Source organism: Poeciliopsis prolifica, unplaced genomic scaffold (assembly GCF_027474105.1).
Source record: "Poeciliopsis prolifica strain line A6 unplaced genomic scaffold, Auburn_PproV2 SCAFFOLD004, whole genome shotgun sequence".
Taxonomy (NCBI): Eukaryota; Metazoa; Chordata; class Actinopteri; order Cyprinodontiformes; family Poeciliidae; genus Poeciliopsis; species Poeciliopsis prolifica.
In genome coordinates this window covers 8490026-8514260 of record NW_026562379.1, presented here as the reverse complement: position 1 = coordinate 8514260, position 24235 = coordinate 8490026, and the positions used below count along the sequence as shown (strand labels likewise).

The following is a 24235-nucleotide window of genomic DNA, read 5'->3' as shown; positions in this document are numbered from 1 at the left end:
AAATGTTCGTACATGCAATTAAGTTGGACAAGAAAAGGCTTTTATGGTGTTATTTTGGGAGAGCTTTCAGAATGCGTGGGATGAACAGGTCACAGTGTTGCATCAGTGTGCAAAGAGTTTGCTTGAGTTTCCTCCACAGTTTCTGCTAAAGAAATTATACATTTGAAATAAAAATCCTATGTGTCTACAAATGTTGTTGATGGCAAAATTTCTGCCCTGAAACATTTTGTTCTTTAAATATGCAATTTCATCCCTAATAAAGATGATGAGTGAATCGCTAACTTGTATTCTTCAATGGCCCTCAGAGATATTATTTCAGTATCCTGTGACTTTACCAACACATAGAACTCGCATAATTTGCAGCACAAGTTGCATCAAACTAAATCACAATCACCACAAGTTTGTCACATGATGAGAAAAATGTTCAAATGACTGGTTTTTGCTGTCCCTTGCACTTGCTCTCTGCAAACCCCTCCCTAATTCCATAGGACTAAATGAGGCTTTCCTTGGATTTGCAAGCAGTATGAGTCACAATAAGTATTTAAAAAGGCGTTCTCATTAGCCAGAACTTCTATCTCCATCGTGGGTCTCTACGAAAGTTTGAAATGTCTGACATGCTGCTCTCCTGCTGCTTCCTGGTCTTGCTCTTAACTGATTCAGGTTTCACAGCTCCTACACCTATCCCAGAAGAAGAGAGCACTTCTTCATCAGAAACAGAGGTCGACTTGAAGCTAGCCACAGTAAGTGCATCATTGCTTCAATTGTGTTTTACACCTATGTGAGAAGGGAGTATGTGTAAGTCCGAATGCTTTTAGAGCAGATATTTTCTTCAACCAAAAAAACAAAACAAAACAAAAAAAAAATCTGTGCTTGATTGAAATTGTGTTGGCTTTTGCAGAACCTTTTTTTGTCTTTATTAGATCTTAGAAGCCAGTGTAGCTGTATTTGGGTTCAGGTTTGAGTTATGGATTTAATCTAGTATTGGCATAGTTTTTCAAAACTCTACATATCAATCAGGCTATCTTATGATGATCATTAAGCCTATGAATGGGAGTGATGAGAAGAACAACTCATAGCCTGCAATAGCAAAAACGAGATCTTTAGATTGACATGTAGATATTTATCTTAAAACTCTATTTCTGCTTTAAAACAGTTTGTCATTTATAAATGACAAATGTTATGGACAGTCGACTTTGGTTGACAAAATATATACTGACATACAGGTGCACTCTATTCAGCAGGTTGGATTTTTACAATGGAGATACAATAAGAAAGCGTTATAGAGTTAGAAATTCAAAATGCAGGATACGAGCAGGATTTATATCCAATATGACTGCCAAATCACTGTGAAAGTTCCAGATGCTGACACTATTGAAGGTCTCCTGTCAGATTTCTAGCTTGATTCTGATGTTGAAAGAGCTGAAAATTAAGACAATGACAAGAAGAGCTTCCAACCTCAAGTTCTTGGAGTTCATCACCAAAAACACATGGTCAAATATAGTGGCAACACCAAAAAGCTGGTCAGCAATTTTAAGAAGAGTTGGTTATAATACTAATAAAAGGCTTTGCCACTGATTATTGAAAAATATATAGACATTTTTTTTGACAGGCCATTTTTTAATGCTTCATTATTTTGTGAGAGATCCCTCTCTCGTTTCCTATCAAAACCAAAACTTTTTGGCTACCTGAAAATAATTTTAAATCCACATCTACAAGATTTGGATTTAAAATTCTGAGTGTGGATTATTCTGAGTTCACCTCATGCAACCAGAACATAATCAACTTGGGTGTTGAATTATTCTCAGACTTTAATTTCCCTTTGGTATTAATAACATTTCCATTAATTTGAATTCAATTCAATTGATTTTTTTGTACTAATATTTTGTTAAAGGAAGTCATTCACATAGCCCACCATTTCATTTTCACTTATTGAAGAGGTTCTCTACTGTCTGATAGTTGAATAGTAAAAAAAATGAAATACTGTAAATAATGATGAGGCTTTCACTTCTTTTACTCTACAAACTAGGTCTCAAATTTTGAACTAAAGTTTGTTTAAATTTTCTCACCAATGACAAATCTCAGTGTTGGGCTTAAAGTAATTGGTCAGGGTGTACATCACTAGAACAAAGACATGTATTCCTTTACCCAAAGCTGCAAGAACATTTTTTAATATATGATTATGCTTTTTCTGCTGGCCTGGTTGTAATTCAGTTCAAGTAGATTTGAATCTAACCATTTATGGGCTGTAAATTAAGCTATTTCTGAAAATATGTTTTAACTCATGCTAAAGGATGAATCATATAGTTTTACAGTACTTCCTAAACCCCAGTCTATCCTGAAAAATATGATTTTGCTTTTCTTATGCTGGAACCAGTTGTTTTTTGTTTCTGTCTCTACTGTTTTATAAACGGTATTTCTTCAATCTGTTCATAGGACTACCTTCATCAGTACTACAACCTGGAAAATGACCATTTGGTGCGCATGAAGAGGAGCGAGCCCTCCTTTATCTCCAAAGTGAAAGAAATGCAGATGTTCTTTGGGCTCAATTCGACTGGCGTTTTAGACCCTGAAACTCTACAGGTGATGCAGAGCCCCCGGTGTGGTGTTCCAGATGTGGAGGAGTACAGTCATATCCAGGGCACACGCTGGAATAAGAATGTCCTCACATACCGGTACTGCATGTGGCTCAGACTGATTTTCCTTTCTTTTTTGTCATGTCAAAAAATAAATCAGTCTGTCTTCTCCAAATAGCCAAGCCAAACCAAATCCTAAGGCATACTTTGAGGCTAACAGGCAATAAAATCTTTTGGCAGAAATAGGCAGAAGCGGTTGTCACAATTCACAGCAGCTAGCACATTTTTAGCTTTGGATTCATGACTTTGACATGTCTTGTGGGTCTGTTGGAGCGTCAACATGACCATGGCCTTATGTAACACTGTCTCTGTTCTGATTCAACAGAATAGAAATGGTTCTGTTGGATCAGAAGAGAGACAGTGTTCTCTGTCCCAGTAAATAGCTGGAGGCCTGGTAATTTACACACAAAATAAACATTTAATCAAGAAGAAACCTGTTTATCTAACAAGTTTTTATATTTTATTTATGGAAGATTAATTATGTTTGCCTAATCATATAAGGATAGACATGGCCCAGTGTTACATTTTAAACTGAAGTGAATACGATGAACCTGTTATTTCTTTATTACAATTAAAACAGATTTTTGTCATTCTGAAATTTCTGAGTAGACCCACATATTTTAGTGGACGTTTTCAATCAGTTATTGAACTAATGTTGATAAGTAGATGGTCAGTTTGACCACAGTTTCCTGTTGGCTTGTTTGCAGTGATGCTGTTTGTAGCTTGCTAATCATTGTTTTAAGTGCCACCTTCATAAGATCGGGGTGTTGTTCATGCTTTTCATGACCATGTAATATTTCCAAATACCTAACTATATGTTCATTCTGAATAAAAACTAAAACTCTTCAAATCCTCTATACTTCAAAACTAAAACTTCTGTCATACTTCTTTCTATCTTGTGTATATGCTATACACATTGAAAAAACACGTAATACAGAAAATGAAGGGATATTCAAGTCCTGTCACTTCTCTAAAGTATGTGTGTCAATTTTGATGAGCTCACATTGTGAGTAGTGTTTACTGGGATTGGTTTTGTGGATATCGATCCCAGTAATCGATTATTGGGATCGATTACTGAACATATTCAGTCGTGAATATGTTAAGTAATGTTCATTGCTGAACATTTTCCAGTAATGTTCCACTGGGTCATTACTGGATATGTTACACTTCAGCAACCATCTTTTAAAAATTTCTTGCCGTAGCAAAGGATCAGCTGACCAACTCAAAATAAAATTAATATTTTCTTCAGGTGCCTCCAAACAGTCAGATAATTGTAAACTGTATTAATCAGACAGCAAGACTTTTATTTTCAGTTACAAGCTTCCCTCATACCAAGGTGAGGGAATCATCTGGCACAGTATGAGATTATACAATGTTCTTATTACGGCATCACTGCAGCTTTTCAGGCCGGAATTACTTTGTCAAATTGTATATGTTACAGCGTGAAATGCTTTGAAAGCATTATATTCCTATGGTGTCATTTCTTCTTGCCTTATTGGCGTAAAAACTAGGCATGTAATAAGTTAAGAATATTCAACTCTCAGCCTCTACGATTGGTGTCCTAGAGCTTTTAGATGTCACTCTGCTTCAACATGCCTGAGTCATATAATCAGGTCGGTTTTCTGGAGAATCTGACTGCAAATTGAGGAGATAAGTCTGGTCACAGCATTTACCTCTGACTAGGGACACATTAATAGCTACAAAACACCGGCCCTTGAAGACTGTAGTCGAATACTCCTACTCTATTGACAAGTGATATGTATTTTTTTTGTGGCTTCAAAAGTAACTCTTTAAAATCTTTGCTTATTTCATTCACTTTCTAGGGCTTGAAGAAAAAACAAAAGTGCTACTCGTGATTTTATTATGAGTTGACCATGGTATAAATAAACAGCAACCCTTTTGATTTTTTCCCCCCTTCATAGTATAGGCAGATACACCAGAGATTTGCGGCGCAGCATTGTGGACTCTCTGATAGAGTCAGCTTTCGGTGTTTGGGCCAGAACCAGCGGTCTGACGTTCGTCAGGACACACAGCCACAATGCTGACATTATGGTAGAGTTTGTAACCTATGGTAAGTCCATCATTGGCCTCATGTTGACAGTGGCAGTAGACGACAGAAAATCAACAGAATGTAATATAAACATAGTGGGTATCAACTTAGGAAACCACAGTAGTAATTTAAGAGATAACTGAAGCAGCGTCATCACATGAACACTGCTGAACTCATTCAGATGAGGTGAACGGACGGACGGCTGTAATTTGGAAAATGGTTTTCTCTGTGGTTTCTGTTTCATGTTTGGCCTGGATTATATTCTGAAGCGCATGGGGATTTTTATCCTTTTGATGGCCCCAGAGGCACGCTGGCTCATGCCTTTGGTCCAGGCCTGGGTACTGGAGGAGACACGCACTTTGATGATGATGAGCGCTGGACAGCAGGAGGTGCAGGTGCTGAACTCAGTCATACAAGACGAGGCTGAGCAGAATTGCAGCAAGTATAGCAACATTGGTTCTCAATGCCTCTGTTCTGTTTCAGGGTACAATTTGTTTGTAGTAGCAGCTCATGAATTTGGCCATGCTTTGGGACTTAGACACTCTAGAAACCCAGAATCCCTGATGTATCCAACTTACAAAGCCTTCCGTCCAACAAGCCTGCTGTCCAGAGAAGATGTAGCCAATATCCAAGCACTTTACAGTAAGCTGCATTTATTTGTCATATTTGAATGTGCTACTGCATATTTTACTTATAAATGCATTGTTTATTCCTAAATACCTCACTAAATTGTCTTGATGTGTCAGCTCCTCTCAGGGTTAATAGAAACTGGCTCTTTAGACCGGTGCGGCCGAGGCTCATGCAGGACAAATGTGCACCAGACATGACCTTTGATGCTGTAGCAACTCTTGGGGATGCCACCTTCTTTTTCAGAGACAAGTATGTGTATATTTACAAAAAGAAGAAGTGCATACGCATTCATCCGATAATATTTGAAAGGCATATTTACTAACAATGTCTGTTTTAACCTTGGGGTATTCACTCCATTAGATATCTTTGGATTAAACATAATGCACAGTCTGACATAAAGGAAGGCCCCATATCAAACTTTATGCCTATGATTGAAACCAGAATCGACGCTGCCTTCTGGATACCACGCAGATCAACTGCTTACCTCATTCATGGTAACTGAGTTATTGCTTTCTATATAAGCTTAGAGCATCTTATTGCAGAAATGACACCTAAAAGCCCTTTCTCCTCTTAGTGTGATTTACATCAGGACTGAGGCACTCTGGCGGTCACAGAGCTGATTTAGAGAGCTGGTATGAGAGCAGAGTGAGCAGCATGTCATTGTTTTGAACAACACTTCTGTTGCTCTGCTCTGTGATACTGGCTTCATTGTTTAAACAGACTTAATTGAATTTTTCCTTTTCAATTGCTGCATTGGAAAAAAAAACATTTTGATTTCTTCAGTTTCAGTCAAAAAATTATAACATATTCCAAACCCTTTTCTGTTAACAGAGTCCACATTCTGGACAGTAAGAGGGTCTGTTGTGAGGGGGAAGCCAAGATCAATTTCCTTCTTTGGATTTCCAGCTTGGGTTCAAGATGTTGATGCAACTGTGCATATTGTTAAAACAGGGCGTACCCTCTTCTTCATGCATGATATTTACTGGAGGTAAGGAAATACTTAAAACAATATGTTCCTACTGCAAAAGGAATTTTCTGGCTTTTTGTTAACATATTCATGTATACTTTCATGTCAAAGATGTCCCGCAAATTATGTATTTTACATAATTATGTCAAATACAAGTATAATTATAATACTTTACCCAGGCAGCCATTGGCAGAAAGAAACTGATTCATAAAGCACAGATTTACTGTACTAGACATACAATTTCAATCAATCAACACTCTTTTGTTTACAATACACGAGAAGACTGCTTTATTTGCTGATGCACAAAATACAAATTTTGATATTTCTCAGAGTGAAAATCACGTAAGTGTGACTTTAAATTTGTCCTATGATTTTTTATTTTTATTTTTTTCAGTTACAACGAGAATCGAAAGGTGATGGATTTTGGTTACCCAAGATCCATCAGTGATGACTTTCCAGGAATCAACACCACAATAAATGCAGCTTTCTATAAAAGAAGTGGGTAAATTGCACAATGCATCCATCCACTTGGAAATATGATACCAAATACAGTTGGTACTCATTTAGAAGAGTCTGTAGCCTTGTTGGGGCTTGTTAATTTGGAATGTGGATTTGCATCTAACACCTGCAGCATGAATTTGGGTTTTTACAGCTTGCATATGTAGTATATGATTTACACTGTATAATTTGACATTTGAATTCCTTTATGTGACATAGTGCAATTTTAGTTGTCAGAAAGACTGATATTTTAGTCCCTAAGACATTCATGGCTGTAAACACCTTCAAGAAAAGGCGTGCATAAGTCTAGACAACAACAATTTGAAGAAGGTTGAACATCGCTCTGTCTGAATGTTGTGTTCTAAAGATCTGTTTTTGTCTGTTTTTATGTTGATTTTAGATTTCATCTACTTCTTTGTGGGACCACAAGTCTACAAATTTGACTACACCCACAAATCTATTGTCGGAGTGGAAACAGCTAATGCTTGGCTTGGCTGTTGAAAGAAAAATCATTGAAACAGATACAGAAGGAAAAATATATTTTTTTTAGGGTGAAATGTCTTTACATGTCTTTTTTAAAATAAAGAATTGAACACCTTAATACCTTTGCCTTTTGAATGTGAATCAGTTAAATGTTCTTGGATTGCTCTGTGGTGTCATAAATTCTCATTTTTACTATGTGTATGTGCTGTAGACTGAAAGACAGACAATCAGAAACCAACTTATCTGTTCCTCACGTATGGCTGCAGGTTTAGGCATGACTTAGTAGAAAGAAAAATGCTTTCAGCACTAATTTCTATATTATAAAAAACACAGTTTTCCATAAATTCCAGACATTGGTGGGTAACCACAAATCTCCAGGTAGATCTCACCGTAGCAGTCATGATTTAGACCACGTGATTTTCCAACTACCTCATGAATGTTCTCATATAAAAACAGATGTTCAGGAAGGTGAAATGAACATTGAAATATGGAGTTGGTGTGCATGTGGACACTCGTTTTGAGCACTTTTATGTTGGTGGAAATCTCGTGGACTCGACCCATTGAGGAAGATCAGCGTCTGACTCCTGATGATTTTGAGCTTGCAAAGGTTTGTTGGCAAATAGCAGTACTGCAGTATGGCTTCATATATTTCTATGAAAAATCATTTTACATATAACATTTGTCATTATTGTGATGTCCTTTAACTTTAAATTAATACTGCATCCATATAAAACAGATTTGCACTATTCTTTGATTAAAATGTATTTCTGCAAGGTAAAAATGGATTTCTTTTCTTTTCACCAAAACAGACATTGTTCTCAAAAAAATATGAAGCCCTAGTTTATGGAGAGCCATTTCAGCCATTCTGTGGTACAATCTTGTATTTTGAAAATGTTCATTGTTTTTTTGGAGAATTAGACTCCAAACAAAACATGCATTAACAAAAACCAAAGCTGTGAAAACTGAAGTCTGGTTGAGATGAATTACAGTTTATTACAGTTAACAAATTTGCCACAAAAATTTTGGTGGCTTGATGATTACCATATTCACGTGTGCACACATTTTTCAATAAAATTGACTTTGAAACAAAAGTAAAACAAGGTTTAGATAGATAGATAGATAGATAGATAGATAGATAGATAGATAGATAGATAGATAGATAGATAGATAGATAGATAGATAGATAGATAGATAGATAGATAGATAGATATGATAGATAGATAGATAGATAGATAGATAGATAGATAGATAGATAGATAGATAGATAGATAGATAGATAGATAGATAGATAGATAGATAGATAGATAGATAGATAGATAGATAGATAGATAGATAGATAGATAGATAGATAGATAGATAGATAGATAGATAGATAGATAGATAGATATGATAGTGATCTATTTTAAATGTTTGATGGTTAGTTGATCAAATATTGAAAATTAGATTTAAACTATAATGTGAGCAGGGTTTTTCTTCTGTTAGTTAATTTGTTTTTGCCTGGACTGCCTCTCAGAAAACATGTGCTTCATTAACATGTGGGAACAAAAGAAAAAAAAAAAAGCTAATCTGTTTTAACTTTATGTCTATTGCGTATCATCTTAAAGTGTGAGGTTGCAAAATGACAAAATGTGAAAATGTTCAATGGGTGCAAAGAATTTTCCTGTGCATTTCAACAGAGTTACCTAAGAAGGTTCTATAGTCTCAGACTCGGAGGCACAGACTACAGAGGTTCAACCCGTAAGATCAGGTCTGCATCAGCCATGGAGCAGAAGGTCAGGCAAATGCAGAACTTCTTTGGCCTGAGAGAAACAGGAATCCTGGATTCCAACACCATGAATGTCATGAAGAAGCCGAGGTGTGGTGTTCCTGATGTGGATAACTATAGTTTTTATCCTTATCACCCCAAATGGAAGAATCGTACCATCTCCTACAAGTGAGACTGTTGTACTTCTGCAAGTAAAAAATATTGTAAAGTTGTTTATTTCTATTGCACACAGGAATTTTGTCTGATGCCTTGTACAGGATAGCAAAGTATACCCCAGACCTGAGTAGAGAGGATGTGGAAAACTCTTTTCGTTTAGCCCTGAAGATGTGGAGCGACGCAGCTCCTCTGAATTTTGTTAAGGTCAACCATGGCAAAGCTGATATTGTCCTCACCTTTGCACACAGAGGTAAATCTGAAAACTCTTGTGAGGAGTTGCTTGGCTTTGAACAGTGTAACAAGTATCTAAATCGTAGGACATTAATTCAGAAGTATTTCTGTATGTTGCTGAAGCTCATGGAGACTTCTCTCCCTTTGATGGACCTGGAGGAGTGCTGGCCCATGCCTTTCAGCCTGGAGAGGGGATGGGTGGAGACGTACACTTTGATGAAGACGAAACATGGATGACAGGGGGGCAAGGTTTGTCGTATTCGGTAAACAACATCCATTTAATAAAGCTTGGTACTGTTCTTTTGACAGCAAAAAAGATTAATAACAATCAAGTATGACCAAAGCATGAAGTGAGCTATAGTGCCCTTTCTATCAACTACCCTTTGCTAGAACCATGTTGATCCCTCTTTTGCCTTTAAAAATTGTCTCACTTGTTTACTTAAACAACTAGAATTTAGCTAACATTGACATGACAATATCACACAGTTATTGTACATTTGTTGGCTGCACATCCATGATGAAAATTTTCTCATTCACCTCATTCCAGAGGTGTCCGATTGGATAGACATCAGGTGACTACAGCTGCTTTGTCGTGGTCCACAGACCAATTTGTGACAAACTGGCAATACAGATAAATGGGCGCTTGATAATCTGGCAGTGCAATGCATCTTTTTAAACCCACAAATCGGTGCAAAAGCAGCTTTTTGCAATCATTTGAAGATACTCCAACTGAGCTAACAGATATTTTTTGTTGGTGTATAATTTCAGGTTTCAGCCTATTTGCTGTTGCAGCTCATGAACTTGGTCACTCGCTTGGTTTGACTCACTCCAGAGACCCCTCTGCTGTCATGTTCCCCACTTACAGACATCAGAGCAGCAAACAGTACACTCTTTCCACAGATGATGTCCTGGGGATCCAAATGCTTTATGGTGAGGAACACATTTTACTCTCAATGGAATATTTTCTCATTAAAAACAATAAATGATGCAAACGAAACACAATGTTTCTATCACTGTTACTCAGGCAAACCCAAGACAGAAGCTGAAAATCGACCTAAAGTTCCAAAGAAATGTGATCCCACGTTTTTCTTTGATGCAGCTGTGGTGGTCCAAAAAGAGATTGTTTATTTTCAGAACAGGTACCCTTTGCATCACACTGCAGAATAGTGCGCTGAATAAGTTTTAAATGTAGCTCTTTTTTTTTTTAATAAATCCAGATTCATATGGATGAGAACAACAAAGTTGACTTACTGGAATCGGCTGAGGGAAGGCCACATCAGCACATATTTCCCCGACATCGGTTCTCCTGTCGATGCCGCTTATGACATCCCAGCCAAAGGCGTGGCATACCTATTCACTGGTAAAGAAAAAGGCACTCTGCAATGCTTTGCTCAGCCGGTGTCATCATGACATGGCTGGATTTCCAGCTGGAGAAGGCAGGGTTACGCCCAAATTACAGCCTTTTGCAACTTAAGTGTTGCAGTTCATGCAAGAGGCTCGCCGATTTTGGCAGTGTCTGTGGTATGTTGGTGTTTTTCATTGTGTTTTTGAAATGCATACACACAGCTGTGTTGTTTTTTTTTCAGGTCATAAGTACTGGGTGGTGCAACAGTTAAAGACACGAGGCACAGCTGGCAACATCTCAGAGTTTGGTTTCCCGTCCAGTGTAAGGCGGGTTGATGCTGCCGTTCATGTTGCAGAATATGGGAAAACCATCTTCTTCATCGGACAGTTTTATTACAGGTAAATTAATCAAATGTTTTACATTTGGAATGTTCTTCTTCTGAGACACAATTTGAAAGCATTGTTCCCAACAATTAAATGTACGTAGTTGGGAAAGTCTGCCACTTGTGATGTCTGTATTAAAGAAAAAACAAACAAACAAAAAAACCAATAGTTGTTCATTCTCAAAATAGAAATTTTATAATTACAATACGGTGGATTTGTACAATTTAAACTCTGTTAGAATGCTAGTTTAGTGTAATGTAAGACATTAAACACCACAACACAACATTTGTTGTGTTATGGATCCCCTGCATTTCAACTTAAAATACAAACAAAAGAAAAGAAAAGGTGAAATAATCTAAACCTAACACTTCTTGAATTTATTTCTACCATCTACTCAACCTAAAACATTTTGAAGAGAGATTAGAAAGGGTTAATGCATCTAATTATACAAAATAAATATAGAGAAATTGAGAAAAGCATAGAAATTCTGCAGCATTATCTTTAGACAACAGTAATGTAAAGACGGCCAATGTTAATTGGAGGCAATATTAAATAACAGCAATATTAGATTTTCTTCTAATATAACGAAGACAAAAAACTGGTGCGTCATGTTGGAAAAAAGGCTGATAGCAACACTGATGGAGGTACGAGACATTTTGACAGAAAATAATTTTCTTTTTTTATTCAGACTTCATCTGGAACTGGGTTTTTTTCAAATTGAATGAAATTATGAACAGTTCCAAATAGCAATAACATATGATTGTACACCTACAAATATTTGCTAGAAAACTGAAAAGAAACTTCTTTCATAAACTTCAATAAGTTAACAAAAGAAAGATTTCACTGACAGAAGGACACATTTTTGATTGCCAGGCAAGAGCTTATAAATATACATGAAAGAAATACTGCAGATTTACCTAATGATTTCTTCACTGTCTAACATAATTAAAAAAACATTTTGAAAGGTTTTGAAAAGGTGCTCCAGTGAAGGAATGTATACTTATGCAGCCAAGTTATTGCTTTTGTATTTTTATCTTTATTTCTCTCCAACACACTCTTCACATAAACAGAATATGACTTCAGGAAAGCAATAAAACAATGTTTGACATAAATTTGGCACTTTTGCTGCTTGACTTGCAGTGCAGCCAGACATTTTGAGCAATAAACTTTCTAATGCCTTTTTCTTTCACTTCAGGTATGACGAGCAAAAGAGACAGTTGGATTCTGGCTTCCCCAGGTTCATCCAGACAGACTGGCGTGGAATCCCAGGAAAGGTTGATGCTGCGTTCAAGTTGCATGGTAAATTGAGAGAAACTCTGTTTGTAAGCCCAAGAATTTCATTTTATGTCGGCCTGGGTGGCATAACACAAACAGAACAGAACTAAAATAGAAACTAGAAATGTCTATTTTTTTCCACAATGTTGAGATTGAGTTTCCCGAAAAACACAATCTGGTGCTGTAGAAAATACGGAAACTGTTCTATGGTATAATTGTTATTTTGTTTAATCATATATTTTTAAAAAATCTGCAAGATTTATTTTTCAACAAGGACATATAGGCTGCATTTAAATCTTTTTCGTTTTTCATGGTTTTAAACAAGAGTTCTTGGTTTGTTTTGCTCCTGCAGGCAACATCTTCCTCCTCAGCGGGTCTAAATCCTACCAATATGACTTCAGACAGAAGCGGGTGGTGAACATAATTGCAGGAAATTCTTGGCTGGGATGCTAACTTACAGAAACCCACACTTTATGTAGCTAAAAAAATAAACCTAACTACACATGTAGTTGTTAAACACAGATTATACTGTTGCATGACTGAACAGCAGTCTATGATGACCACTGTGTAAAGGCTGTACCGTGTTAAGGATTTATTGTGCAATATGAAAGTCATGTTTAGCATGTGTTGTTCTTTTTATGGGATGTTTTGAGAGTTATGTATTCTTCCAATTTAGCTCATTGTGAGGGTTCCCATCCAAATGCACTTAAATGTAATAACCAAATATCAGAATAAATTTTCTATGACAGTTGCATAAAACATGTATTTTTTTGTGAACAAGATACAAATTATGTCACTGAACTCAATAAAATCCTTTGTTCATATGTCTTGCTTATTTTTTATGAGACACGTGAAGACATTTCTTCTTTGCTCTCCAGAAATAATGGAAACATGTAGGTGGGTGAAATAAACTGAATATCATCTATTTTGACAATACTTGATGCAGTAGGATAAGCTTCTGTTTTCTGTCTGGGGCACTTGAAATGTTTACCTGCTTCAGGAAAGCCAGATTTCACAATTTTGGATTAAAAGTTCTCACTACACATTCCTGTACAAGGAAATGGTAAAATGGATTTGTACAAATGCAGGCTTGGGTAACACAGCCAAGTATTTATAAATCATTTGGTTAAAGTTGACCTGTCTACGAACTATGTTGGGAAATGTTGATTTCTTTGTTTGGATGGGGCAATCTTCAGAGTTGGTCTCATTAAGCTTGTTTGGCCACTAAGGAGGAAAAAATAATAGCACATATCTGAGTGACTGCTCTTAAAACCAGAAATTATAAATTGGTATTCCATGACGATGCAGGTTTGAGTAGCCTACATACAAAGAGTGAGAGAATGGAAACAAATCCTGAGACTTCTGTTGACATCTTTCCAGACTTCAGAGGAAAATTGTTGCACTGTGCAATAGATCCAGATCCTTACAACACTGTCAGAATTTATTTTGGTTTCTCCAGAATTACATCTGAAGAATTTTGTTCAAATTGGTAAGTATATAATTTGGTACTGTGGTACTGCAGAAATACAAAAAAAAAACTTCGAAATTCTGAAAATGTCTATATTTGCTCACCTGGATCTGGCACAAAATAGAAAATGGTACAACTATAAACAAATAATAATTTTTATTTATGGACTTGAAACTTTAGGTAGCTTTAAAAAATATTGAAACGACACAATATTGGACAACAACATTTGAAGATGTATTCAAATGAAAGTTCAGTCTTACTGACAATACATGAAACATACTGTTGTGTGAAGAGACGTTGAACATATTTCATTTTCTTGCTCATTGGCTGCAGATAATACTGTTTTTTAATCAGCTTGTTCGAGGGTAGCTTAGTTTTAGACATCCTGCCAGAACTGCTCCCTTGTTTAGTTAAAATGGCAGAACTAAACAAATGCACAAATATGCACGCACAAAAACATAAATACAACCATTTTAGAACGTTTAACAGCGAAAATAAAGTTAGACTTAAGTTTGTCTTTTTCATATTATTTAACATGCATTCAAATTTAATCATATTATTAGTGCCAGCAAATCGCTTACATGCAATATTACCATTACTACTTTCATGTGCGACACAATTTGTAGGTTTGGTTAAGCGAAGCAATGAAATGCATGACAGCGTATATGTGACGGAACTCTTAATTTGTCAATTCATTTTGGGTTAAACCCGGATATCCTGTAAAAGTGCTCACGAATGAAATGCTCGGAATGACAACGTTGTCCATTTATTTTCTTTCTTTTTTTTTAAAGATGGAAACTGAATCAAATGTGTGCTCATAAAAATAAAGCATGTTGCTTAACTGCTAAGAAGACATAAAGCATCACTAACATGTCGGCTACTTTGCATTAGCGATCAGTCTCAGTCTCACTCTGCGAGTAAACAACACAAAGGTTCCGCTTGCCACAGGACATAACAGAAAGGAGCACAAAACGTTTTACTGCATTGCTGCAGGTATTCGTTAACTGGAAAGCAAGCAAATTACGATTACTGTGTTTAGTTTTGTTACAACACGCTAGATCATACATATGCAGAAAGTCTAAGTTTGACTGTTCTAATATTTCTATTCCCCCCAGCAGAGTATTTGCCCTGTGGTCAATGGAGTCACTCAACACGTTTGAATCTGAAATGGAGCCTGATGGGCAGACACACTACTCTCTTTTTCCTGCTCTGGACAACATAGCAAGCCTGTCAGGGGCAGCAGAGAATCTAGAGAGGTCTGTTCAAAAATACTGCAGTTGTTGCTGAACGTATTTTTTGTGTATTAGCCTAAATGGTAAACATGTTATGTATATGCACAATTTGTTGTATTTAGCTATATAACTAAACACTGAATTTTAACTTTGTCTCAGGAAGTGTGAGGAGGGACTGCAGTTTGCACCTTCCAGAGGCTTGAAATTCTTGTACATTGTGTTTTCAATGTTTTGTATTTTGTTTTCAGCTGTGTCTCAGTCACATGCTCAGTGAATTAGGATAAATAGACATTATGTATTCTGGTCACCAGTTGCCTATTTCTCAGTGCGTCATCTTATTTTGATTCAGTCGTTATTATGTTTTATGTGTTTGTTTATCCGTTTGCAGTGAACCACCCAGCGAAATTACTGAGAAACCAAATCTCACATGGCTTGATGCCGCTCAGGTATTACTCACAAATTTATTACACCTAATTCTGCCAGCATCTGCTGCTTGAGCCATTTATTTGGGTTTCTATGGCGTAATTTTGCTTTTTCTGGTGTAAGATTGTACTGGAGGAAGCTGGCCGTCCCATGCACATAAAGGAGATCAAGCAGAGAATCATTGACCGGGGACTTGTTCAATCCAAGTACTGTAATCGTTCTCATTTGATGCTAAAAGTTCTTGTGTGCATTTTGACACTCAAAGTTTCTCTTTTGGTAATTGGTGACGTTTGCATGCATTCATTTGAACAAAACTGTACATTTTGTATGATGTTCTGTCACGCTCTTGTTAGTGATTTCTAAACCTACCTGTGATTTCATTATTATGTTCTCAACAGTGCAAAATCAAGCCTGGAAGCAGTCATGTATCGTGAGGTAAGGATTGTTTATTTTCCTACACTATTAAAGTTCTTCCTTGTGTTAGTGTGAATGTCTTTTAATTTCTCCATGTTTTTCCATCCTGTTTTGTTGACCATATTTGATCATATATGAAGATTTTTGAACTCTGATTATGTCGAAGGGTTGCTTAGAGCCAACATGCATAATCCTTAAAACTGCTGTAACTAATAGGGATGCAGTTTACCTAAACCTGACCGACAGAATTAGGGTAAATAATTTTTCCTCCCCCAATGCATTCGGCCTCAGTCTCACACTATGTTTCAGACACAAAAAGGAAGCAGGAGATTCAAGAGGATTGAAAACAGAAATGGAGTCTTTGCATTACTGGTGAGTTTTCTGGAAACTGACATTTGTTATACACCTAAAGATGATATTTAATTTACAAAAATGTACATAGACATTTTCTGATATACTGTTTACTACTAAGGCCATCGTACTTACAGAAGATCTGTTAGACGTTTGTGTCAGTTCTACTTTTCTCCAATAAATATACTGAAAGTAGAATACAAAGTAGGAAAGTTTGATTACTATGCACAGCAGATTTGTTTTCGGACAAATATGTACATACCACAATCCAAAGAAGTATTTGTTAAATATTTATTAAAGTAATAATTTGAATTAAATACAAATTAATTAGTCATATTTAGTAAATATGGGTTCCAATGTGTCTTGTTTTTCAGATTAAAAGTAGCTTTTTAAAATAGCAACCTACAGGCAAATATTAAACACATTTTTCATTAGACTCACATTTCTGTATTACAAATTATATTTATTGGTCTGATACAATATTGTAATCCTAAATGTTACCTTTTTATGAGCTTTAAGCAAGAAACCATCATCATTTACAGTAATAAAATCTTTAAAATGTCAGTCTTTGTGGAATTAGTCTTTATAATGTGTTTTACTTGAGATACATGAACTTTCCAATGATATCCTAATTTATGGAATGTGACTGTACATTAAATAAATAATTAAAGCATCAATAATATTTAAAAGGGAACTTATTAAACTGCAGTGTAATCCAATTACATTTCATAGATATTAACTCATTATATTAAACTATTAAATTTTTTTTTTCTTTTTTTGCAAATCCCAGGCTGTAATTCATTGTGAAATGATTTAAACATCTTCTCCATAACATCAAAAGAACCTGAACATCTGACTGGTTAACCTGAACAACTCAGAGTGCAGACCCTGAGGTTGAGCAATGAATCCCACCTGATAATTTTAATGCTTAAGGCATGACAGACTAATATAAAAATACATAAAATAAACAGATTATATTAGATTATTATAAAATATAAGGAGTGCACATTTGCAGAATTATTTTTACCTTTGATAAATAAAATATTTAATTTGAATAGTTATTGAGAAATGTTTCTTTCACATGTATGTTTTTATATTTTTATTGAAATTATTAGAGATGCAAATATTTATTATCTTGATGTATCAAATTGTGGCACTTGAGCCTTTGGAGACATTTGAGTGCTCCATATAAAGTTTCAGTAATCCAAGCATATTTTGTTATTTGTTTGTCATTATCACATTTCATGTCAGATCTTGTGTTAATCGTCCACATTCCGCCAAGCTGAAAGCAACACAGCCTCATCTTCACATACTGTGAACACCTTCCTGTCTCTCTCTGCCTCCTTGCAGACTGATGAGGAGCGTCAGCAGGTCCTCACTGCCCAGGCTTTCCTCAGCTTGCCGCCACCGGCGCCTCAGAGTGGAGCCTCCAGCTCTGGCTCCGGGGCCTCAATGCCTGCTTTTCCCTCTCCCTCAAGTTCCTGTGAGCAGAAACCGAAGATAAAGAAGGCCCAGCGAAAAAACCAAAATGAGAAGTACAGACTGAAGTACCAGAGGCTGCGCAAAGCTGCTCGCACCATGATATTCGTAAGGAAACTTTGCATTCATGTTTGTCAAGGTTTTGGTTCTCATAAATACAATGAGCTACATCCTTAGAACAAAATGGATTTAGCTACATGCTATATATTAACTTTGTGCATACGGTCAGGAGAAAAAAAAGCACACTTTCATTCAGTTCTGAGTTTTCTTTATGGTGTCATTTTAGTGCTCAAGTGACAAGTGAAAAATTACTCTCCTCTATTATTAAAATTGATTTGATTCTTATAATATTCCAACATAATTGCAATCTAACATCAAGTGTACAGCAGTGCACAGCACACTGGTATTGTATGTAAAATAAATACAAAGCCGTTTTGTAAAAGACTTTGTATCTAAACTTAGCATTGCTTATTTGATGCAGCCATTTTCTGCACTAATTACTCCCATGTTTATATGAAGATCTGAAAGGTAATCACTGGCAATGTTTTTTATTATGCAATTTATTTCATTGACTGCCAGAGGCATATATAGGTGATGAGAAATGTAATTTTTTAGCGTGCAGCCTGACTGTACTGCTCTCCATTCCTCAGGAAAATGCTGCACTCTGTGATGAAATTGCTCACACAGAAGAGAGGTTTCTCAGAGCAAAAGAGGAACGCAAGTAAGTAAATATATATTTTGTGCTTAATTTTTTCAAGCAGATTTCCAAAGCTGTGTGGTAAATTGGGTTACTTTCCTTGTCTAGGTTCTTATTAAAGTCCTTGTTGCAGTACCAGACTCTGTCAGAGGGGGAGCTCCTCCCCACTCCCAGTTCCAGCTCCGTTCCTTCTGTTCCACCTGCAGCACTGACTTCAGCTCCTGCTGCTGGGCCTTCAGGCTCGTCTTTGGCACATAACCCAATGTCGCTTGTGTCAATAGGAGAGGAGGGTCTTCTTAAAAAAACCAAGAAAGAAAGAAAAGACCGGGGAAAGGAAAACGGAAAGGAAGAATGTAAGTGTGAAAGCGAATATATGAGTGTGACATGTTCGGATTGGTAAATGTCACAAAATGTGTCTCCAGTTCCAAAGAAAATGTCCAAGAAGAGGAAGCTGACAGACGGGTCACGCAGACTGGTGCAGCCCATTCCGCTGGATTCTTCAGGCCGTCCCGTGTTTCCCATCGTACTCGGAGGGTTAACGGTCTACAGCTTAGGAGAGGTTGGCATCGGAGATGACTCTTTATATCATAGCAAAATTTATATAGTTATAGCATTAAGTTAATAAGTATTAATATATATATATTTTTTTTTTCAAGCTGACACCAACCTCTGTTTATTGAATCTGATCTTCTTGGGTGCTCTTTAGATAATCACAGACAGGACGTTGTTTTACGATGAGTGTGCCATCTACCCAGTTGGCTTCTGCAGCACGCGTGTCTATGCCAGCATGAAACACCCTGAGCAGCAGTGCCTCTACACCTGCCAAATCAAGGATGGAGGAATCGGTCCACAGGTGAAAACAGACAGAGGTTTTACTTTAGCTTCTTAAATGCATTATAAATGTTAAAATCACAGCTTTGACATACAGTCTTCTGAGGTCAGCACACATAAGCAGATTTATTGCATAGTGGGTTAATCTTTTTTTTTCTACCTTCCATCGCTAGTTTGAGATTGTACCTGAAGAAGATCCTCAGAATGCCATCGTAGCCTCCTCTGCTCTGACGTGCCATTCAAATCTGCTGAAGGCTATCGTTTCCAACAGGTAGAATGTTTAATCACAAAAAGCCCTACTAATTATTCCTGAGGTACTTACAAAAACCCCCTAAAATGTAATAAAATCATGTCTCAGTCTAAGCACATGGTTGATTAATATGGTTGATATTCTTAAAATAATTGATACCGATTACTTTTAACATTTTCCTCTCTTAGTTCCCAGGCCGTGGCACCCATAATTCCATCAGGAGCGGACTTCTTCGGCTTCTCTCATCCAACTATTCAGAATCTCATCCAGAGCTGCCCCGGAGCTCGCAAATGTAGCAAGTAAGTTATTTTAGCCTGTTGCATATTAACTAGAATCCTTCTTACACACTTAGTTTTCTGATCTGTTTCAGTCACATTGTGTTTATTAAATAATTTTCCAATTTGAATTTAACACGTGAAAAGTAAAGAGCCATGCAACAAACGATAAAACAAAGGCTGAATTAAGTAAATAAAATTATTGCAGTAAAAGGTATAAACAATATGAAAATGTTGATATTGAATAATTTAAAACACCCCAAAAATGTATTTTAGCTTTAAGAGATAAAACATACATGTCCATATGTATTGTAGAGTAATTGTATTATTTATAATTTTAATGATAAATCGTACCTTGAATATTAAGATCAGATTAAAATCTAGGAAACCAAACAAAAAACCTAACATCCGATCAATGGAGGAAGTAAGAAAAATATGAATCAAAAGAATATTAGAAATTTTATTTGGAAGCTTAATTCTGACAACTGACAGTAGCTCCATATACAGTTAGGGCCAGAAATATTTGGACAGTGACACAGGTTTTGTTATTTTAGCTGTTGACAAAATATGTTCAGAAATACAATTTATATATAGTATGGGCTGAAAGTGCACACTCCCAGCTGCAATATGAGAGTTTCCACATCCAAATCAGAGAAAGGTTTAGGAATCATAGCTCTGTAATGCATAGCCTCCTCTTTTTCAAGGGACCAAAAGTAATTGGACAATGGACTCCAAAGGCTGCAAGTAACTCAAAAGGCCTTTCCCTCGTTAACCTGTAATCAAGTAAGTAGTTAAGGTCTGGGGTTGTTTCCAGGTGTGTGGTTTTGCATTTGGAAGCTGTTGCTGTGACCAGACAACATGCGGTCAAAGGAGCTCTCAATTGAGGTGAAGCAGAACATCCTGAGGCTGAAAAAAAGGAAAAAATCCATCAGAGAGATAGCAGACATGCTTGGAGTAGCAAAATCAACAGTCTGGTACATTCTGAGGAAAAAGGAATTGACTGGTGAGCTTGGGAACTCAAAAAGGCCTGGGCGTCCACGGAAGACAACAGTGGTGGATGATCGCCGCATACTTTCTTTGGTGAAGAAGAACCCGTTCACAACATCAACTGAGGTCCAGAACACTCTCAGAGAAGTAGGTGTATCTGTCTCTAAGTCAACAGTAAAGAGAAGACTCCATGAAAGCAAATACAAAGGGTTCACATGTAGATGCAAACCATTCACCAATTCCAAAAATAGACAGGCCAGAGTTAAATTTGCCCAAAAACACCTCAAGACGCCCAGCCCAGTTCTGGAAAAGTATTCTATGGACAGATGAGACAAAGATCAACCTGTACCAGAATGATGGGAAGAAAAAAGTTTGGAGAAGAAAGGGAACGGCACATGATCCAAGGCACACCACATCCTCTGTAAAACATGGTGGAGGCAACGTGATGGCATGGGCATGCATGGCTTTCAATGGCACTGGGTGACTTGTGTTTATTGATGACATAACAGCAGACAAGAGTAGCCGGATGAATTCTGAAGTGTACCGGATATACTGTCAGCCCAGATTCAGCCAAATGCTGCAAAGTTGATCGGACGGCGCTTCACAGTACAGATGGATAATGACCCCAAGCATACAGCCAAAGCTACCCAGTTCATGAGAGCAAAAAGGTGGAATATTCTGCAATGGCCAAGTCAATCACCAGATCTTAACCCAATTGAGCATGCATTTCACTTGCTCAAATCCAGACTTCAGACGGAAAGACCCACTAACAAGCAAGACCTGAAGGCTGCGGCTGTAAAGGCCTGGCAAAGCATTAAGAAGGAGGAAACCCAGCGTTTGGTGATGTCCATGGGTTCCAGACTTAAGGCAGTGATTGCCTCCAAAGGATTCACAACAAAATATTGAGAAAAAACTTTTTTGTTTGGGTTATGTTTATATGTCCAATTACTTTTGAGCTCCTAAAATGTGGAGTGTTTTGTAAACAAATGTGTACAATTCCTACATTTTCTATCAGATATTTTTGTTCAACCCTTTAAATTAAACGTTACAATCTGCACTTGAATTCTGTTGTAGAGGTTTCATTTCAAATCCAATGCGGTGGCATGCAGAGCCCAACTCACAAATATTGTGTTACTGTCCAAATATTTCTGGCCCTAACTGTATTACAAACAAAACTTTGAAGCCACTTTTGTGATTTGTGATTTATTTAATCATTAATTTTACTTGGAGGGAAAAATCATTAAAGGTTGTATGAAATTTTTGAATAAGTAAAATTATTATAATAAGTAAAAGAACACAATAAAAACATTTTGCTTTAATGTACAAAGCATGTGAAGATAGAAAATGGTAGTTTTAAAACAAAAGCTGTGTTTTTAAAATTTGCTTAAACATACCCTCATATCTTCTGATTCCTGACAAACCGCCGGTAAACTTCCTGTCAAAGACTCTCCTTTTTTACAGTGCTGCTGTTACGACTGGTCAAAATTTAGATCCGGTGTTATCAACTGGAACTGGCTGCATGATGTTTGAAAATCGTGCGATGTAATATTGTTTTAGACTGCAATGGTGATTTTCATTGCAGTTGTGATTGTCCCATTTTTTTCCCCTCGTGAGAATGTTTCACCACTCTATTAAATTCATCAATAAGAATCTACATCAGACTTAGGGAGAAAAGGCAGAATCAATCCATTCGATGTGCTATGCATGTGATTTGAATGTAAATTGTTAATGCATGAAACATTAAAATATTATGGCCTATGTGCCGCATCCAAATGCTTTTTAGTGTTTGCTGTATTTTATGCATTGCTATACAGATCCGTAAAGTAACCAATGTACATGACCAAATGAGGTAAATTACTTCTATAAAGTTGTCAAAAGTGTAAATATTAAGAATTATTTCCACAGCCTTACATGTTTCTACAGTTGATTTGAATTTTTACTATTAGAGAACAAAACTGTTGCAAATGTGCGCTAAATTTATAGAGGTTAGATAAGCACCAGATATTTAAGAAAATCAGCTGCAGCTCAGCAATATTTTTCATGTATTTTTTCTTAACTGCAATTTGGCTTTCACCACCTAGCTACAGGTGGATTCGTTTCGAGGTGTGTCGTCATGGTGATAGCCAGCTCCCTCGCGGCCTATCAGAAGATGACGCTTCGATTAGCTTCGAGGCCTACCTGAGACACCAAGGCCTGGATGGGAGCATCAAGATGGAGCACATCACAGGTGCAATAGCACGTTAATGCTTGGCAGTATGGCAGATTACCTCTTTTTATGGTGGTTCATATAAGTTTACATTTTAAACAGTGAAAGCCCAGGCACAGTGGAGTTAACAATCCACTTAAGTTTTAATAAGTTGGTCTCAAAAGTGGTAAAAGTTCCAACAAGTCATTGAAACAGGTTAATGTCATTTAACGATTCCAGAGAAACTGCCAGTGACCAGCTGTTTGATGCTTAGAGTAGCACCAGCCAACAGGACAAACTGCTGATTGGAGAGAAAAAAACAAAAAAAAAAAGTTCTGTTTTGAGACATAGTGGTAGATGCTTATTACCCAGACAATTTCTATTGTCATATGGTTGTACTTTCCCCCTCTTTTTTCTATAGAGAAAACCAAGTTTAATAATCTGATTAAGAAGCAGTTATAAACTTACTAACATTTGTGGATGATTACTGCGTTTTGATTCAGATATAAAAATAAAAAACAATAAAAAAATTGACATAACTACATAAATACCACACCCACTTATTACTGTGGTGAATATGAAATGCCATTAAAAAATAAAACAGCGTGCTTTTTAGTGAATCCTACATTTAAAGTAAAGATATTTTTAGGTATTTGCTTATTTGAGGCATTGGACACACACCATTTGTAGTAATTAGTTTACCAGGTTGGCATAGTTTGCACATCACCCGTTATGAATGCACCCGTTAATGTTTATTTTTTTCTTCAGGACAATCGCCTCCATCTCCTAGTTCCTCGCATCAGCAACACCAGACCTCCCCCACCATGAAGCCCTCCACTTCTTATTTTGGCTCCTGAGAGTCCGCTTTGAAATCACGTCTTTTTTTCCCTTCAGTTCACCATTTCAAAAATCCAAGTCTTGTTTAACTCAAACATTTCTGGTGTGTGATCTTTCAGGATTTCTTCAATGAAATACCTCAGAGTGTCTACATGCTAAACATGGCTGAGCTGTTGCATTCAAAAATGTCAAATATCTGGTTTCTCTGTGTTAGTATAAAGGTTGATATTGGTTGTAGAAATCAAGTTGAGTTTATACTGTTCCATTTTTTTTAAGTGTACAATCTTGTCTATCAACATGGATTACAGAAGCAAATGTTGCATAGCTGTATATAATCATGATGAAAAGTTGTATATAGAATTAAACTGCCATTTAAATGTTTTGTCCCAA

The 24235-nt window shown here is 36.6% G+C and overlaps 1 protein-coding gene across 1 annotated transcript; it reads left to right on the top strand.

Moving 5' to 3' along the window:
• The first annotated feature begins 605 nt into the window (after positions 1-605).
• tbrg1 (transforming growth factor beta regulator 1) lies at positions 606-24224 on the top strand. Its single transcript, XM_055028083.1, has 34 exons — positions 606-740; positions 2434-2672; positions 4556-4704; positions 4953-5078; positions 5167-5325; positions 5430-5562; positions 5674-5807; positions 6145-6301; positions 6675-6778; positions 7179-7274; positions 7747-7868; positions 8938-9194; positions 9284-9432; positions 9537-9662; positions 10182-10343; positions 10438-10552; positions 10631-10773; positions 11000-11156; positions 12337-12440; positions 12769-12842; positions 14878-15140; positions 15505-15562; positions 15663-15745; positions 15938-15974; positions 16263-16325; positions 17655-17891; positions 18434-18504; positions 18589-18833; positions 18903-19039; positions 19187-19333; positions 19485-19582; positions 19750-19860; positions 22905-23050; positions 23777-24224. The coding sequence occupies exons 1-34, from the start codon at positions 606-608 to the stop codon at positions 23863-23865; spliced, it is 4626 nt and encodes a 1541-aa protein (XP_054884058.1). The 3' UTR covers positions 23866-24224.
• The last annotated feature ends 11 nt before the right edge of the window (positions 24225-24235 follow it).